Below are 19,442 nucleotides of genomic sequence, written 5' to 3'. Positions count from 1 at the left end.
CAAATACTTTCACAGCCATGCGTGCCGTAGGAGTCTGCCAAAACTTTTGCTCCTTTTTCCCCTCGGATAGGAAGATCCTGAGTGCTCATGAGCATGCCACACTTAAAAGATAGCGTGAATCCCTAGATTTCTAAGAGAATGGATTCTACTACTACTACTAAGTGAATGGGTGCTGCTACTGTTACAGCCTGTACTATCTGGGGCAGGGGGAGGATTGACAAACTAAGCCAAAGAGAAATTGCTTTGTGCAAAGAATCTGTTCAGCAGTGAAAAGTCCACCCCATCATTTTAAGATGACTTTCCAAAAAATGATGAAGACCAATTTGAGTAGCTAAACATGGTGGTATGATGTCACTGGCTGGAATCACAGAAAGAAGTGAGAGGGGTGTTTAGCCCAAGAAAAGCCAGCAGAAGCCACCAAATATCTGAGAAAAAATAGTCATGAGTGGGTACAAAAGAGGTGAATTTTCTCAAAGTGGGATTTTTTGTCTCTGTATTTCTGTGGAATATCATGCTGGGCCTATTTTCATCCCCAAAGAGGTGAGCCCTCAGGATAGCCCACATTGCAAGACATTTCTTACAATGCTATTTTCAACGTTTCAAAAACCATGTTGGAAAAATAGATACAATAATTTTAGAAATGACATTATACGCTCTTTTCAGCCCATTCCATTCAGAACTAAGGCTGTGTGTCTGAGTTCACACCTTTGGTTAAGCCATTATGTGTTTTGTTTTTAGTTTAGTGTGCTGGGTGAATCAGGGAGGATGGTCAATGACTAAACCATGGTTTGCTTTAAGACAGTAAATCAGAGTTCCAGATTGTGGACTCTTGTTGGCTTACTGCGTGGTACTTGGGCTTTATGGGATGTGCAGATGAGAATGTCTTGTTTGTCATTTCCTGGCTTGTTCCTGCTTGCTTTTGTGTCCTGCTCAAGCCTCTAACCAGGGATACAAATCAAGATTGATTGACTGATTATGGGCCATCAAGTCGTTTTTGACTCCTAGTGATTGCATGGATTTTCTCCATGAACAAGTCAAGAGCATCTAAAAAAAAAAAAGAAGCCTTGTCCCCCAAAATTTGGCCAACCAACCTCCAGTTATTTTGCTCATATAGAAGAATAACTTGGCCTGTTCAACAAAACCAAGCATAGCTTGGTGAAATGTCTGAATGCAACCACCCTCACCCACCTCCAACCTGATACGTAGTTATACCTACTCCTTGGGCAGCCTGTCCTTCTCCACGGAGTTCTCCGGTGATATATGAATCCCCTGCTTTTCTGAGCACAAGTATGACCTCGTTTTGCCAGAGCACTCTGCACCGCAAGCTTCTGTGACTCTTTCCTCTGTTCAAAACAAAAATTGCTCCAACAATTCATGAGGAGGTTGGCAGGGAAGGGTGGGGGATTTTTCTTCACAGGGGATGAGGAGGAGGGGAGAAACGGGGAAATGGTAACGCCGGTAAATAACACCAAAGGATACAGAATTCGAAGAAAAGAAAAAAATAAGATAAGAAGGCTGTCAAAACAGAGTTCCTGAGAAATCTCTCCAAAACTGGGTCACTGAGAAAAGATATGCCAAATGAGATGCACTGTTAACAAGGAGGCACAGTTATGCATAACATCCTGCATAGGTATGTGTAGTTGGATTCCAGATGGCTTGTAACTGCTGAAAGGGGATTGGGTGGACAGCAATTAAAACCTGTCACTAGCAGGCCGTGACCATCACATCCCAATCTTAAATTGATTGAGGAGGCAGCATACAAGTAACTGTAAATAAACGTCCCAAAAATCAGTCCATACCAGCACATGGCGCTCAGACTTTTAGCAGGATGCACCCCCTTCATTTATGTCAAGGGGTAAGGCAATTTGAGGTGTGTGCCCCTTTGTGATGCTGCTCCCCCCACCCTTAAAGCAAGGAGAGGAATCTGGGGGAGCTCCGAGAGTGTAAATGTCAGTGAAATAAATCCGAAAAGCATCATTGTGCTGCTAATTAAATCTGTGTAACATTATTTATTTAAAGTATCTAGGTGCTGCCTTTCAGAAGGAAGGTGGCTTACAAGAGATAATGAGGTCTACATACATTAGCAGAATAATTGAGCTTCCCATGCCCAGTAGGGAGGTCACGGCTCCAAATCATTCAGCGTTACGCTTCTTGAGGGAGAAATGCTTCAGTGGCTAGAGCCATGTTTCTCAACCTTGGCACCTTTAAGATGTGTGGACTCCAACTCTTTCACGTTAACTATACCTGCCTTTGGGACTGACTTTACAATATGGCTGGCTGCAAATGTCAGCGATGGGGTTTTATGCTTTTATCAGGACCGCCGTGCCAAAATAGGTAAGATGCCAATCAGCTGGGGGGAAAAAAAGAAGTAACAAAGATGTTTCTGTCAGCAAGAAGATAAATGGCTGCAGCTTGCATTTTCATGCCATTAAGAGTGTTCAAGAAACAGGCAGCTTTCCTGTTTTCTGTCTCTCTTGCTACTGTGCCTGATGCAAAAGGACATCTTGCTAGGAGCACGTCAGCTATGAAACTGCTTGCTCTCTTTCTGTCTAGGCTCCTTGTACTGACACCTGTGGCTTAATAAGCCGTTTTCTTACAAGTAGCTCTCCTGGAGTGCTGGTGTAGATGCCTCTTGTCCCTGCCAGTTCCTGGCATCAGCAGTGGGACCCAAAGAACAGGCGAGCTCTCCAGGGCCTCTCATCAGCCACGCCCATCAGCTGACTCCCTCCCTCCCAACCCGGTTTGCACCTACACATTGAGCAAATTGTTGTTGGAAGGGGGAAGCACACCTGCCAGCTACGTGCGTGGAGGTAGTTTATAGCCCTGCAGGTGAATCCTCACCAACATCCTAGTATCCAGAGGGGGAAGATCCAGCTACAGAGGCCCCAATATTAGTGGAACTAGTTTGAAGGGGAATCGTCGGTCTGTTTTGGGGAAAGGCACACAGCTTGCTTACTGTTTGTGAAAATTTGGGATAGGAGCTGTAGATGGAGGGGTGATGCTTTAGGTTTGGAGTCTCTGAATAAAGAAGAGTGCACCAATCTGGAAAGGTGGAAGAAATAATGGACAATAGACTCAAAAGCTATGGAAGAGATGAACTAGGAGTCTTTTTTTTTTTTTTGAACCTCCCTAAGAGAGAGAGGAAAAATGAGAGAGGGGGTGGTGGAAGAGGTGCAAGCATGGAGGTATCTGCCATAAACCTCTGTACTTATTTCCTTGTGTTGCTTTGCAAGCAACACCATAGGAACGAATGCCAGTCTTTTATTTCTAACTGCATGGTAACATCTCTGAACCTCTTTCATCCAAATGAAACTGGTTTATCACAGGATAGCAATGTGCTAATCTTTGTAGCAGACTTTATTTTTTGTGTTTTCTTTTATGTAGCTAATAGCTTCTGCCCCAGATTGTATTCTGCCGAGCCAGCCCAATTTTTTTTCCTGCCTCGAGCAAATCAACATTTTACACTTTCTACCCTATGTCTCACAGCAGAATGCTGTCACATTAAATTATAAGAGTCAACATGATCTTGTTTCTTATTTGCATTTCTGACTTTGTAATTGAACTTGTACATTCTCGTGCTGCAGGCTTTTTAATCTAGATTAAATCTTTGTGCCGCATTTCTGGGAACCATCAATTAGATTCACTATGCTGCCCATTCATTCACATGGCAGGGTGGAAAAAAGATCCATCTTTCCTACCATTCCTTAACCACCCTTGATTACATCTGCAATTCAGCCATCCAGAATCTGTTGTGTCCTAAATGAAAATGGTCTGCCTAAGCCTTTGACGAGAGCCAGTTTGGTGTAGGGGTTAAGGCACCAGGCTAAAACTGGGAGACCCTGAGTTCTAGTCCCGCCTTAGGCACAAAGCCAGCTGGGTGACCTTGGGCCAGTCACTCTCTCTCAGCCCTGGGAAGCAGGCAAGGGCAAACCACTTTCAAAATCTTGCCAAGAAAACTGCAGAGGATTGTCCAGGCACTCACCAGGAATCAAGACTAACTCAAAGGGCGCCAAAATATATTTAAAAAAACGTTTAATTTGCCTGGAGGTGCAGAGGCAAGATGCACAGACTAGAGGAAAGGTGCATCTGCCTCGGTATGCACAGCACCTGAGCACGAACACACACATCCTCTGCAATGAAAAGACATGACAGCGACCTGGGGTGGTGATTAAAATTGCTCGATCCAGGTTCAAATCCCATTCAGTGTCTTGGGAACAGTCACTCAATCCCCCTCAGCCAACCTACCTCACAGGGCCATTTTTGATGATAAAACTGTATGGGTAGGAAGCGCAACATATGCTTCCTGGAGAAAAAGGAGGACAACCCAAATACACAAACAAATAAATAGGAACTTTGCTTGCCCACGCTTCTCTTAGAGACCCCAGTCTCCAGCACTGAAAGTCAGGTTAATCGTTTCAAAAAGTCAAATGATCACACACTAGCCGCTTCTTTACTTTTGCTCATGTAGGTATTTCTAGACCTGAATTGTGGGTGGCTGATAGAAATACAAGGGTGCCTGGTTACATCCTGTGAGACGCGGGGGGTATCAAGAGTGCCAAGAAGCTGCTGACTTTCCACCAATGGTGTGCCTCCTTCAAAGCTGCAGGTAAGGGGTCTCCCACCAGATGTGTGCATAACCACAGACGCCCCTAGGATACTGATGCCCCAGGAAGTCACTTAGCCTGCCTCTATGACTGGATGACCCAGATTGCACTCTTCCAAGGGCTACTGCTTCTCCTTGAACTGCCACTTCTTTCCCCTTTGAGATGCCAAAGAACAGGCTGCTGCTGCTGCTGTGGTTGTTTGATGCCCATCATCCAGGGACGCCACATTGTAGGACACGCTCATGCTGTGAGAATTTGGTGAGGGACTCAGCTGGTTAAAAAAGAGCATTCTTGATGCATTATTTATTAGGATAGGAAGAGATCATCATGCTCCCCTCTTGGGGGCAAACACGCAAGACACCTGGAGCAATGGATGGGCTTAGAATGGCTTGATTTCACCCTCAAATAGTTGAAGATGGCCAAAAACAACTTGGCTGTCACATTGGCCTTTGGCCACTAGAGGGTTCTGTTTCCCAGGCTTATCAGCAAATGCAGGCTGTGTCAGGCATAACATTGAATCCAGGGCTCCTTTGGTACAGAGAGAAGGCTGTATGCTCCGCCACCTGCACAGCTGATCAAAGGGATCTGCAGCAACACGCATCTTGATGAAACGCTGGCTTATGTTGGTGGTGGAGAACTTGCAGCTCTCCCAGGCTGCTGAGCTATAATGCCCAGCAACGGCAGCCTGCCCGGCCAACAGATGCTGGGAGTTCAAGTTTGGAAGGCCATGGTGCTGTGCCCATCTTATTTTAGCACTGTGTCAATATCCAAAAGCCAAGGTCACATTCTTTGAATGACTGAGTTGGATGCTACAGGCAGGAAAGGCCCACTCAGTTACTCCTGTTTAGTTCTTAGGGATAAGGTAAATATAACAACTTAGATCACCACTGGAAACAGAAAAAATCTGAATATGGTGACCTCCTAGAATGAGTTTGGGACAGATCAATTTATTCTGGGCCTGTGCTAACTTTCCATGTATATATTCATGGATCTATTGTGTCCTGCCTTGGATTTGGCAATTTTAAAAAATGTGCATAAAATTATTTAGACACACAGACACACACCACATACAGACACATACATATGCATTTCAAGCCTTTCTAGCAAAGCATACAATTACTCTGAAATAGGTGCAGATTGAAGGGCATTTTCTCTTTTGAGCCAAAATGTGCAGGGCAATATTCAGAGAAGTGCAAAGTCTGAAGAATGTGTTTGCTCTAATGTGCGTGCCAGCCTGGGTGTCATGGATCAGAACAGTTCGTAGTGAAATTAGCCCAGATCAAATCTACATTCTTATTGTCCCACTGGTGTTGCTGAGTCCATTTTTTTTACTTCCCCCAATGGTGGCCCTTCATTTCCGAGGAAAAATCAAAGCCTGAACTTGGGACAGCAGTGTGAATGAGCCCTGATCCTTCCTCACCACAGCTAGTGGCTTGGGAGGGCCTTTGTTAGGAATGCCAGGGCACTAGTGAAAAGAGAATTTGCTGGCTAAGGAAAAAACCCAACATATTTCCAAAAGCAGCATGCTTGGGGGGCTGTTTTGTCAAGTAATCTCCTGTCCCATGGAAAATGAACTTCCTTCATGACATTTTTAATGGTGTATTTTTCTACATTTTGGCAGAGGTAGAGAATCTGTGGCCCCCAGATGTTGCCATACTGGCTAGAGCTGTTGGGAACTGTGATTCAGTAACATCTGGAGAGCTTCAGGTTCTTTCTTATGCTTGGACTATGATTTTCTTTTGAAGAAAGCACACATCTGGTCAAGTTGGGGTCAAGACTTGAAGCAATCCAGATAGGCTTCCTTCTTTATTGGAAGTGGGTACAAGTGGGATGCATCAAGGAAGCCTGGCTTGTCCTATGTTCTTGGATCATACTCACGTTCTTCAAGGCCAGAGTGTGATTCTTCCTGGGACTCCAGCTGAGCATGGGCTTGGGCCAAAGGGCAACTTTCGGGACTGTGGCTAGGTTCTGTGTTGGCATGAGGGCAGCAGCTTGGACTGTGTGACTCCTGTGTCTCAGCGCTGACTTCTTCTTCATCTCCCTGTTGCTTGCAAAGATGGTGTTCGACCATCAGCTGGAGCTCTGAAAAGTAGGGATGGGAAGAATCCATCAAAACTGTGATCTTGGGATGAGCGATTCTTATGAAAGAATTTCCTTTTTTAAAGTCTCCACTGCAAACTGTTATCATGCATTAAGGAACAGATCTATAGGCTAGTCTTATGCAGTGTAAGTGCCCTGCAGTTTTGTGGACTTCAGCTTCCAGAATTCTCAGCAATGCCTCGGATGGCTAGGGAATTTGGGGAGCTGGGCCACACTTATCGGTAAACAGGTTCAGGAAGGCAGTTGTTCACTGATGACTTGGAATCTAGGTGGAACGCATCTCTAGGAGAGGATTATCTTATTGTAAAAAACTCTGCTCCTCTCCACACTCCTACTACCTAGGCTTTGGACTAATAATATCCTTCCTTATAGGCATTCACTTATTGACCTTGAAGCTTGACTGCCAATGGTACCTCTTGTATCTATTTTCTGGATTGTGAAACTTCCCTTCTCTTGAATACACATCTAGTTTTAGAAACTGGCCTTCTAACAGGTTTTTAATGCTGAACTCTCCACTCCTCTGCAATGGTTGCTGCAGTCCCATCCCAGCCTGACAACTGCATCTTGCATTGTATGAGGCACTGCAACACTTTGTTAGAAGGAGGAGGAGAAAGAGGAGGAGGAGGCCGGTAATTGGAGAGAACGCAGACCAATACAAAGAGATAAAATGCTCTAATGCAAAATTAATGAAAAATGATCCTGGCAGGGATTAGGCAGGTTGCATGAAAAGTTATGGGGAGGTGGGGGGAAGAGGGAGCAAAGGGGGGAGGAGAAGAAAAGACCTTACAAAACCATGGAAAGAGTAAAGAATCTTATCGCTGATTGACAAGTTCTGAATAAGCCAATGGGGACTGTGCTATATTGGATGCCAGACAGGGAGGAGCTGGTGATGGGAAGGAATCTTCATAGAAAAGCTGGACCTTAGTTACTACTACTAAGGTCTGTGCTACTTTTTCACAAGCTGCGATCTCCCATTCTAGCATTACAATTCTGACCTATGTAACTGAAAACACAATGGAAGAGGAGTTTTCCAACCATGGTGATCAGTTCCTGAGCACCAGAAGTTGGAAATAGAGTCATCAAGAAGCCATGGATGGTTTGCCTGTGTAAGTCCAGTTTGGGGAAAGGCCTTCAAAGATACCTTCCAGCCCTACAATGGGACAATTCTCATTCAGAAAGAAATCCTATGCTTTTTTAATGAATATCACAGGATGCAGTGTCTGGTATAGCATGCATAGCAAGAAAGAGGATATGTGTATTCCTTTAAAAACCCACAATCAGCCTTCCATTTCAGTAACAAGACATTATTCCAAGCTCTGATCTACAGAGAGCTGGCAAGCATTTGACTTATTACTCACCTCATCATCACTTTGTGTTTTGGAGAGTGGGCTAGCGGATTGGGGTGAGGTCAGATCGTGATTTGGACATACGGGAAAGCTGAGCGTGACTCATTTGGAGGGGGAAGAGAGCCCGAAGTGCAACACATTGTGAGACTACCTCTCCAAATGTACCCTCTGTTCCTCCCTATCATCTCAAGAGGGGAAAGGGAGCTGCCGGACATAGCAGGGAGCCCTTCTGAGGCTCAGGAAGCAGCAAACTATCTTGCTGCTGCTTCCTGAGCATCATCGTTACCATTAGGGATGCCATCCTTCAATACAGTCATCTGGCTTCTAGACCAGTTACCTTTCATGGTGGGAGTAGTGCGAGAGACCTTCTTCCTCTGCCTTGGGGACATTGACAATCCTGGCTGCAAAGAGAAGAAAAAGAAAATCCTAATGGATATAAGATACCGAAATTCAGGTGCAATATGTCATCTTCTATCTATGGGCTGGGTCTGGCTCTTGCCACTTCCAGAATGAAATAAGATGTGCAACAAGGACTAAAGTCCTTGAAGATCTGGAATTGCAGCTTCTTCTTTGTGATGGGCACATCACCCAGCGCATAGAAGACTACCATTGACAGGGCTCATGCCTTTGGTTGACAAGCTGGAACCAGCCCAAACCCTCTTCACTTGTATTCCCTTTTTTCGAGTTTATGATCTGCAGTGGTGTATAATTCTTCCATTCCTATGGAGCAATGGGGAAAAACATAAGGTGAGGAGTATGGGGGTTTGGCCTGGTTTGGCCTCCTGTGCCTTCAGGATCAGAAATACAGATCATCTCAGAAATACAGTTAAGGCTACATGATCAGGGCTGGGAGAATCCAGACAACTGCAAGAGGGCAGCAAAGGGCTAGATTTCCTGTTTCTCTTTGCTGCCAACTAGTGTTTAGCTGGAGTTTTGCAACCTAGACTTGGTAGCCCCAAAACTAACTCAATCTTTTTTCCATTGTTAATTAATGGAAATCTTATTAATCAGAGTGATGACAGTAAAACTCATCCCAATCTAATGAAGACTGTATGTCTGGCACTCTAGGAACTAGTTCATGCTTCTGGTCTTCCTGGCATCCTTGAAATTTCATCTTTTTCACTTTTAGTTTAGAGTAAATTTCTAAAGCATTTTTTTATGGGGGGTGCATTCATACACGCAACGTACTCCCCCATCATCATCCCGAAAGGCTGCCGTGCATCACAATATTATTCTCCTAAAAGTGCAAACTGCCCCCGGTTGTTCAAGTCCGAGAGCAGCAGGGGCATATACCTTCAGAAGAGGGTTGGGGATCCGGTCTTCATCAATTTCTAGGCGAAAAGGAATAGGGACAGAAAGGGAAGAGACAGAAAAAACAATAAGTTAAAGGCATGGTAGAGCCAACACACCAAATCTTAGGACTCTGAGTTATTTAGCAATAGAAATAAGTTTTCACCATCTCCCCGAATGATCCCTGATCTGCAGCAACTCGGCGCATTTGTTCTTGCAGTGTGTATACAGGCCATTCCTGTATGTGACTCAAAGAGTGCCTAAGATGGCTAGCTCTTTTCTGCACTTCTTTGGGCTTCTCTCTGCAGTAGCTTTCCACAACCTGGTGCCCTTCAATGTGCCGGATGCCTCTCCCGTCTTCATTAAGCAACGTTGCCAAGATTCAGCACCCCGGGAAGATTCCCTGGTTAGCTTGGGGAGCTGTATTTTTTTGTAGTCTTTCATATACTTCTATTATTTATTGTTATTATCGTTTAATTATTTTTTAGTTCTTTCTGTGCAATTGTTAAGGTAAATAAGTAAAAAAAAAATCATGGAGGGGAAAAAAACACCTCTGGAATGAAGATGGGCAAGGCTGTGCTATGTCTTGAACCTGGGCTCCAGTAAGCAAGGATGGGCAACGGGCAGTCCCAAGGCTGCTAGCCGCCAACATGTCCTTTCCGTGGCCCTCAAAGCCCCTCCTGGCCATGACCGCTGAAAGCTGATGGCTGTCCTTTCTGCCACTTGGAGATAAATGACAAGTGTTGGGTAAGCCCTAAAATAGGCGTACCACCATTAAAACCCCCCAAGAATCTCCCCCTAACCCTAGCCTTGCCCACATATTTGATACTGTCCCTCTTTGCAGCCCTCTGCCCCCTTGAAATGCAAACCATGGCTGTTTCCCATCCCAACTTAACAACAACAACAAAATAACCCTCCAATCCTGATGTTTGCCCCATCTCGGTAGACTGTAGCCCAAACATTAGAGTAAGACAAGCAGTTTTTCCAATGACAGATGCTTCAAGGATTAAAGCAGGGGCAAAACCTTAATTCTGGCTCACTGATGGTTGGCTGAGGCTATCCACCCGCTCGACTGCAGACCGCGATCCCTTCCCCAAGGATCCCAAAAGCGGCTTAGCTCACAAGGGCTGGAAGCAGCTATCCCAGGACAGCAGGGGCCCAGGGTGGTGTAGCATGCACTCCAAGCCCCGGTCAGATGCTGCCTGGGAAAACCCGAGGCTTTTTCCGCGATCCTGCCGCTCAAGCATCAGCCCCTGCCATTTGCTGGAGCCCCATCGGGAGCCCGTGATTTCATTTGTCGAAGTGCCTGTCATGCTCCGTTGTGCTGTGCCTTGAGATGTTTAGGATGGCTCGTGCCCACTCCATCTTCAATGTGGTTATAGCATTGCTGGCAGCACCTTGACTTTTCGGTCATTTGTTACATTATGACGGGGTTTTATTGTCTTTTTATTAGTTGTCAGCTCTGTTATGGGTAGGGTTGCCAACTGGACCTACAGCAATTGAGTATGTGAAGCTTTCCATGGGGATAAACCCTTTTTACTGCCAGTAGAACAAACGGCGGTTTGAGGTACAGCTGTGAGGATCCTTGGCTAAATTGGTGGCTCTTCCCAGAAGGAGCCCTTAATTGTTCTTGAGCTACTGTACAAATTGTGTAAACCAGTTTGTGCAGGTAGCTGAAGGCTGTGTTTTTTTACTTTAATTAGCAAATCACCCATTTTTTACCCTCTTTTTACAACCAAGCTGGCATTACTGGCCAGCCAGTTTCATCCAGTGTGGCAGAGGAGCTAAAAGCACAAGATGAATGAGTGAAGTCGAGTGGGAAAGGCTATGAGTGGCGGGGAACAAATCAAGTTATTTATTATTGGTTAGATTTATAGCCTGCCTTCCTTCCAGGAGCTCAGCGTGACATAGAAAAACCTCTGTTCTCCTATTTTTTCCTCTTACAACAACCCTGTAAGGGAGGCTGGATGGAGCAAAAGCGACTGGCCCAAAGCTGAAGGATGGACTTAAACCAGGGTCTCTCTAGCCTGAAGCCAACACTTGAGAACCACTCCAACAGTCCGCTTCTCTTTACTTAGTTGGGTGAAATCAACCATCTCCAGGCTTAAATATTTTGTCCTGATCCAGGGCAGAAAGATGATCAGCAGTTTGAAAACCTATCCAGAGCTCTTCAACGAATGGGCATTTCCAAAGGCCTCCCCCCTACCCCGGCGGGCTCAGTGTTAACACACCGCTGGCCTCAGGCAGCCAAGCCAACCATTGCTCAGACTGGCAGCCGAGCTAAAGTTAAGTGGGTCTTGGAGGTGGACCAGGCAATAATTGGCAGGATGCCTGGCCAATCGCCACCTCCCAGCTGTGATGTCCCTGGACCACCATGGTATCCTTCTACCAGGCTTTTTGCAGGCAAACCAGCTTTTTCCTTTTCTTTCTGCCTCACTGCAAAACCAGATGTGGGGGTGAGGCAAGGACAGGAGTGCAGCACTGGGAGGGTAACTTTTTCAGTGCTCCCCCTTTGGGAAGCTGGAGAAAGCGCTGGTTAGCTCAGGAATCATCTCCAACATTGCAAGAGCAGAAGTGAGGCCACTTGTGTAGATGTGGAAATCTGTTCTGGAGGTTTCAAGGGTGGGGCTGGTGGCTATGTGGAAGTGTTCCAAGCGGCGTGTGTGAAAAAGGAAACAGAGGTTAATGTTTGCCAGAGCTCGCTGAAGTTTAAATGCCCAGGTTTAAATCCCAGGGTTCAATGATCCACCCTGTAAACAAGCAACAAATATTTCTGAACCTTTCTCGTGTCCATACAACTGGAATGAACCTGATCTGGGCAGCAAAAATCTGGATGGCCACTAGATGATTGCCTGATTCTCTTTGTGGTCATCTAGTGGTCAACCAGACTTTGCAGCCCAGATCTGGTAGCCCAACCTAGGCTATGTTCTCAAGATCTTGGAGAGAAATTAAGCTTTTGTGTTAAACAGTTAGCTTGACAGTAGTAGGAGTTTGTATAATTTCCTCTCCCACATTTCAGAACTAGATTTAGATTTGATAGTATAGTCCTCTTTTGTTTCGTTATTCATTCATTTCTAAAAAAGCTCTTGTTTCTTCCTTGCTTTGTTTTTTCAAACCCCTGCAGGAGGCACCAGAGTTTCTTGACAGCTGTCTTTAGGCGGCTACCATTTTATTTACCCACAATGCCTGAAAACAGGCATTATCCTAGGTCTTTATGGGATGAAATGGCGGCTGCCACAGAATACGTAGTACCTCTCTGGGGAGAGACTGCCACAAGTTATAATTGTGCTCTCAATTAAATAAGCTAAAACACCCTGAAATCGTAGAATCTTCAGGGCATCTGCAGGTGTGTGTGTGTGTGTGTGTGTGCGCGTGTCAAAAAAGACAAGATGTTTGCGACTGTATGACCGAAACCCCACTCCTTTTTATATGCATTATGTGCATGTCTCACGTAAAAAGGGTGGGGCTTTGATTTTATGTGCTTTGCATGTGGACACACATAAAATGGGTGGGACTTTAATTTTGCAGTCACAGTTGCTACATCGATTTTTTCAACTCCCCCCGCAAATACTCCTGATGGACATCCAAGGCATTATAGGTGCGTCCAATGGTAGTTGCTGAAAAGATCTCCATAGCTGTCCATATATTCATTTGCCACATCGACAGCAAAGTATTATGACTATATTTCATATTCCAAAACCCTTTAATGCCCAATGTTGAGATAAATATTGTATTTGTACACTGAGAACTAGTACAGAGCTTCTGAAAGCTATTTTGCTTGTCCTTGGTGACATTAACCCAGAGACGATTTGACTGATTATGAATCACCGTGATGCCATCTTGTTTACAACAGGACCACAAGTGGTTGCAGCCCCTTGATATGACTTCTTCCAGGAAGATGATGACCCAGTTTTGTTTTGTTTTGTTTAAATCTGAGCCAAAGCAGCAGACCAAGGTCCAAACATCATCTGGCATGCTTAACAACAAAAATGTGCTTTTGTTGTTTAAAGGGGCTATGGTGATGGCTGGGAAGTATTCTTCATAAAAGGTCTTCCTTCTGTTCTAAAAAGCTAAACAGAAATACTGAAACACAACCCGACATATTCTACACTCTGTGAAAGGTACCTAATTTGGAGCATCTCCGTCACCCAGGAAACACACCAGGACGTTGCCATGGGAACTAGAATTCTGCTGGACTGCCAGGCTTCCCCTTCTTGACTCTTCCAAAAGCAGCCAGTAGTTCCTAGCTCCAAATGTCACTTTTAAGTAAATCAGTCTGGTGGACAATATGCTAAATTAATAGAGAAGTTGGAACTTGGGTAACAAGAATAACAGAGAAGACTACCCTCAAATGGAATCTCTGGGAATTGCGACCACCCGTTTAACAATAAGCTGAACACCTTTAACAACCCAGCCCTGTAAGATTTCAGAATCAGGTCAAAAGTCAGCATATTGTGAAGATGTGACACTTACCACATTACTTTGCAACCTTGAACCAAGCACAGTAGAACATCAATCTTGCCTTCTGGCAACTTACACGGCTATATCCATGGAGTTTCTTTGGAACAAGATGGAAGTACTCTTCCACCTCTTTCTTCCATGAGATTTGCTTTGACTTCTCAGTCTAGTCTACAGTCCTGGAATCTCCTGGTGGTCTCCCAGGATGGTCCACCCCTCCTTATTTTTTCTAACTAGCCAAGGTTGGCTAGGTGCTGCCACTTGCTACAGCCAAAATATCTTTAAAAAATCTTCCAAAACCCGCCAAGGGAAACAGAAGAAGCACCTGAAGGGGCAGTGTGGGCCACATTGAAAAAAAGTCAAAGGGGAATGCAGTTCACATACCTTTCTTTAAAAAAATTAAACAGCAGGCAGAGGAGATCAGAACGGGAGTTCATGGACTAGCCCTTTGACAAAGTTGTTATAGACAACTCTATCCAGAGGGAAGATATTTCCCGTTTCCTACCTGCTCACTCATAGATTGAGTACTAGAACAAGGAACGGGAAAGGACAGAGAGATTCCAGCAGGAGTAATCCTGCCTCTTTGGACAATCTACATCTTTTCTCAGGATCTCTCCTTCTTTTGAACACCAGATCCACAGATTGTGTTTAGTTAAATAATGTTGGCAAGTGCATAAAAAGATCTGGTAGGAGTCCCCCATCCCCACGCTTCAGGCAATCTTCCTTCTTTATTTGTTGAATTTCAGGTATGTGTGTTTGCGTTTGGGATGGGTGCTCCTATATGCGTCAACATATTAAAGTTAGAAAAAACTTTTTTTTTTTAAGTTGTAAAACTGCTCTGAGAAGGCATTTGCTGACATCACAGGTAGCAGCCAATTTACAAACTGCTGCAGATTCCTCCCTCCCTCCCTTTTTAATAGAGCTACGCTGCCACTTCCTGGGCAAGGTAGAAGAAAATTGTATGTATGTATGTATGTCTATGTGAATATTTATTTATTTTCCATTCAATTGTGTCCAATTCTTGGAGACTACCTGGACTAGGCCCTGCAGTTTTCTTGGCAAAATTGCAGAAGAGGTTTGCCCTTGCCTCCTTCCCAGGACTGAGAGAGAGTGACTGGCCCAAGGTCACCCAGCTGGCTTTGTGCCTAAGGTGGGACTAGAACTCTTGGTCTTCCGGTTTCTAGCTTGGTGCCTTAAACCATCCATCCATCCATCCATCCATCCATCCATCCATCCATCCATCCATCCATCCATCCATCAATCAATCTCTCTCTCTCTCTCTCTCTCTCATTTTATTTACTGTATTTATTTAAAACATTTATACGGCCACCCATCTTAAGCAACTCTGGGTGGCTCACACATGCATACATGAACATGGTAATGATAAGGGGAGCTGCCCCTTTGTCTTACAAAGGCTACACCTTGCCTTGACCTCTATCCCCCCAAGGAACAATCAGTAATCTGGCTTCAGCCTTGGGTTATCGCTCGCTGAAAAAGAGAGCTAGAGCTCCATGGCCTGCCCTGTCTGAGATCTACCTTTGCATTATGGCAAGGTGGGAGGGCGGGCGAGGGCGGGAGGGGCCTGGAGCAGTGGAAGAGACGGTCTGGAAGGCCCTCGAAGGAGCAGGAGCGCCGAATGGCCCTCAAATGATCTTGGCTCCATTTGAAGATCAAACACAGGTGTCTGCTGGCAGAAGGAAGGGGGAGGCGGGTGTGTGTCAGGTAGTAAGTTAAAAAAAGAAAAGAAAAAAAAGCCCACTTGCTGAAACTAATCGGAGTATGATACCGCTGTTGTCTGCAGGTGGGAGCACAATATTTTTTTCCCTCCAGCAGCCTGTTGTGTGCGGCATAAAGACTTTGGCTTCAGATGCGTTGCAGATAGATGGCATAGCAAGTGTAACCTAAATGGTAGTTGCGTTTTGGATACGGCCTCACTCAGCCCTTGGAGTTTTGTTCTCAAAAGAGTATTTCTTCCAGGATGAATGAAAACATAAAAAACACTGTTTACAGCAGTTTGATCGGCAGCCCTACATTTAGATGATTAAAATAAGCACAATACAGTAATGCAACTTTCAAAATGCACATCCCAGACTTGCGTTGGCTCCTTTCAAAAGCACTTGCCAATGACATGCTCTGTGAATGAATGGCTCAGAATCAGCACTTGAATTTCCTCTTAGAGTTTTGTGGTAGCTGGCTGTGGTAGTTGGTGACTCACCACTATGAGGAATCAAAATAAAAATACTGACTAGACCCATTCGCTCATGAAGCACACGGTCTGGCAGGACTAGGCATCGGAAAAACATTGAATACTTATCTAGTCCACTAACAATTACCTTCTTCAGCTAATCCAAGTTGGAACAAATGATACAAAAAAGAGCAGCTACCAGAGAGTTTGAAAATCTTGGAAGGATGCTCAAGACTAGAGATATAGATGGAGTTCTTGTCCATCCTTCCTCTACGTGGAAGAGGACCAGAAAAGGAAGTAGAATATCTTAGGTGAGTGCCTGGCTATGTAGTACCTGGTGTTGATGGGAGGGATCTGGTTTCTGGGACCATGGTTAGACCTATCTAGATGATGGACTGTTGACATAAAATGGGGTTGTACCTCCAAGGACAGGTAAAAGCATGTTGGCAAAAACATGGTAAGCTTAATTAGGAGGGCTCTAAATGGAATCCTAGTATGCATGTGCAAATGAAAACTCTGAGCTAAGGACCACAGATAAAGATTTGCACATTGCAGAAAGTGGGAATGTCGTTGATGTGGGGCATCTTAAACCACTCAATGAAAAATCAGAAATGGCTCATGAAGCTCATGGCTTTCATTATCTATACATTAATATTAAAATTATGGGAAATAAGCTTGAGTTTCAGCTGTTTGTACAGAAAGACAAATATGATTTAATGGTTATAATAGGGACCTGGTTGGATGACACCATATTCCCATAACAGGAATATAATAATTAAGGATACAATTTCTTCCAAAGGAACAATGGCAATAGAAAGTTAGGAGGATGGTATGTTACTGTATGTTAAAAATATCTCTTCTTGTTCAGAAATCCAGATGAATGAAACTTGTCATGTTGTAAATAGTTTCTGGGTGAAAATAAGTGGAAAAACAAACAAAAGCACTACTGTTATTAGAGTCCACTATCACTCATCCAGCCAAGAATGTGAAACTGATGCCTTCCAAACACAAAATTCAGATCTTTCAAAGAGACATACAGTTATAATGGAGGAAGTTTTCACCCCATCAGCTTTTGGGAAACAACCTCTACCAAGTATGGTCCTCCCGGGGAAGTCATGATTTGCCTTGCTAACAACTTTCTATAGCTAGATGGAGAAAGGCAAAAAAGAATTGGCTATCCTCGACTTGATACTAATCAACAGGAAAGATTTATACACACACACACACTGGATTTATTCTCTGCCCATCTCCCCCCAATGGGGAACTCTGAGCAGCTCAGAAAGTACAACTTATAACAACATACATATATAATTAATATTATCTCTATCGAACATCTAACGTTAACCTCTATACTATGTGGCCAGCTAGGGAGTCACAGCACATCCAGGCTTAATTAAACTTAATTTAATTAAACAAGTAGGAAGAACATTGGAGAAAAGGACCATGCAATCCTGGAGTTCTTTCTTTTAAGGGAAACTAAAACTGAATGTAGTCAAACACATATTTCTGACATCCAAAAAATTGAATTTTAATCAACTCAGAACAATTATCAGTAAAATCCCCATAGCAGGAGAAGATTCTGGGGAAAGGAACTCAATATGGATGGGATCTCCTAAAGAAGGAGATAGAAAACCAAAGAGGGAGGGGGAAAGAGGATAATAGAATAAGCTAATATGGCTACATAAAAAGGTTACTGAAGATCTTGAACAGAAAAAAAGCATAAATAAAAGAAATGGGAAGATGCTCAGGTCACGAAGAAACAGAACAGACAAGTAGCTCTAAACTGTAGAGATGGTGTCAGGACAGCCAATGCTTAGAATTGATCAATTTGCTTGAGATTGACAGAAACATGGTGGGGGAATAGCTCTTCACTCTGATTTTAAATTTCCAAGGCCAAATGAACTACATCTTAGCATTCTAAAGGAATAGGCTGATTCTTTGGCTGAACTCTTATGTATTATTTTTGAGAAACTTTGGAGAACTGGTGAAGTAGCAGATGACTGGAAAAGAGCACATATTATCCCTATTTTTAAAAAGGGGGAAAGAGAAGATCCAGCAAACTACAAGCCAAAGAGACAGAGATACCTGGGAAGGGTGTACAATAGATCATAAAGAGAGCACCTTAAAATGATATGTTGATAACCAGAAGTCAGCATGAAATTGTTAAGAATAAATTTTGCCTGATTACCCATATCTCATCTTTTGATCAGGTAACATAATTAATAGATTGTAAGAATGATGTAGACATAATTCAAAAATCATATTCAAATAATGTTCATTAATGGTTCCTCATTTCATATATCAAAATATATCAAGTTGGGTCCCACAAAGATTAGTGCTGAGCCCTTTACTCTTCAGTATGTTCATTAATGATTTGGATGAAAAGGTGAAGGTGAATACTTACCAAGTTTTCAGATGACATAACATTGGGAGGGATACATTAATACTCTAAAAGAGTTCTAAGCACCTCACTTGAACAAGGATTCACAGAAGTTGAAACAGATTCAGAGAAAGGGAACAAGGATGATCAGGGGAATAGAAACTAAATCCTGTGAAGTTGGACTGAAGGACCTGGATATGTTTATCCTTAAGTGAAGATGACCAAGAGCAATATGAAAGCACTCTTCAAATACTTCAAAGAATGTCTCAGAAAAGAAGATAAAAACCTGTTCTCTCATATTCCAGAGGGAAGGACACCAAATAATGAATTTAAATTCAGATAACTCCTCAAAGGATACTTGGTTGTGGCACTAAGAAATGTTGCTGTTAAGACATATAGGCGCATCTAGTATGTGCTGGAGATTCCTAACCCAGCAACTTTAATCATTATGCTGGGTTTAGATCACCTTCAACCATTTAACTGGGTTTAGATCTACAAGATCCCAAACCCTTCCAATCTTTGGATATGGCCCAAAGATGAAAAACTTTAACTTTAGAGAGAGATTTTTTAGAAGCCCCTTCTTATCAACCTGACAGGTTGATAGAAGTATGCCTTCAGGTATCTTAGCACACACTCTGATGCTAAAGTTAGAACTATCCTGTCAACCGTCAATTAGTTGAAGATTTCTTGGACACCATATGTCAGCCTTCCTCTTTCAGCTTTTCAGCCACTATTGTTTCCCTCAGTGTGGGTTCCTTGCTGGGAGTGATGGTAATTATAAACCAGTATGTCTGGAGGGTGCCTGTTTGAGAAAGTTTGATCTATGCAGTCAAAAACCACTAACAGAAGCAACCAAGAAGATTCCCCTGCCCTCTGACTGCTGTCTTAGCCCCACAGCTACAGTAGGCCACAGATCTGGGAAGACCAGATCATTCAGAAATGATTGGAACTGCTAGATTGCTACATGCTCAGCTAGTTTTTCTGGGTAAGGAATTGACAGAGAGATCACTTCAGTTAAAAGACTAAAACGTTCAATAGACCCAGACCTAAATGCAACCTGGAATCAAATCACTGGGGAA

General features: G+C 43.8%; 1 protein-coding gene across 2 annotated transcripts in view; it reads right to left on the bottom strand.

The window, feature by feature from the left end:
• PPP1R1A (protein phosphatase 1 regulatory inhibitor subunit 1A) overlaps positions 1-19,442 on the bottom strand; it is a 72,324-nt gene that overhangs the window by 3,878 nt on the left and 49,004 nt on the right. Inside the window, exons 3-6 of one of the 2 annotated variants that reach the window (XM_007434955.4) lie at positions 9,344-9,381; positions 8,388-8,451; positions 6,483-6,686; positions 1,217-1,343 (exon numbers count right to left, since the gene is read on the bottom strand). In XM_007434955.4, coding sequence (XP_007435017.1) covers positions 1,217-1,343; positions 6,483-6,686; positions 8,388-8,451; positions 9,344-9,381 — 433 coding nt within the window. Of the gene's footprint in view, positions 1-1,212; positions 1,344-6,482; positions 6,687-8,387; positions 8,452-9,343; positions 9,382-19,442 lie in introns of those variants that run through there. The other variant, XM_025171014.2, reaches the window with a different exon arrangement.

This window comes from Python bivittatus, unplaced genomic scaffold, assembly GCF_059951505.1.
Source record: "Python bivittatus isolate LINGU-HERP-01145 unplaced genomic scaffold, Pbiv_v1 ctg000220_np1212, whole genome shotgun sequence".
NCBI lineage: Eukaryota > Metazoa > Chordata > Lepidosauria > Squamata > Pythonidae > Python > Python bivittatus.
The sequence above is the reverse complement of the archived record's forward strand: the minus strand, read 5'-3'. Positions and strand labels throughout refer to the sequence as shown.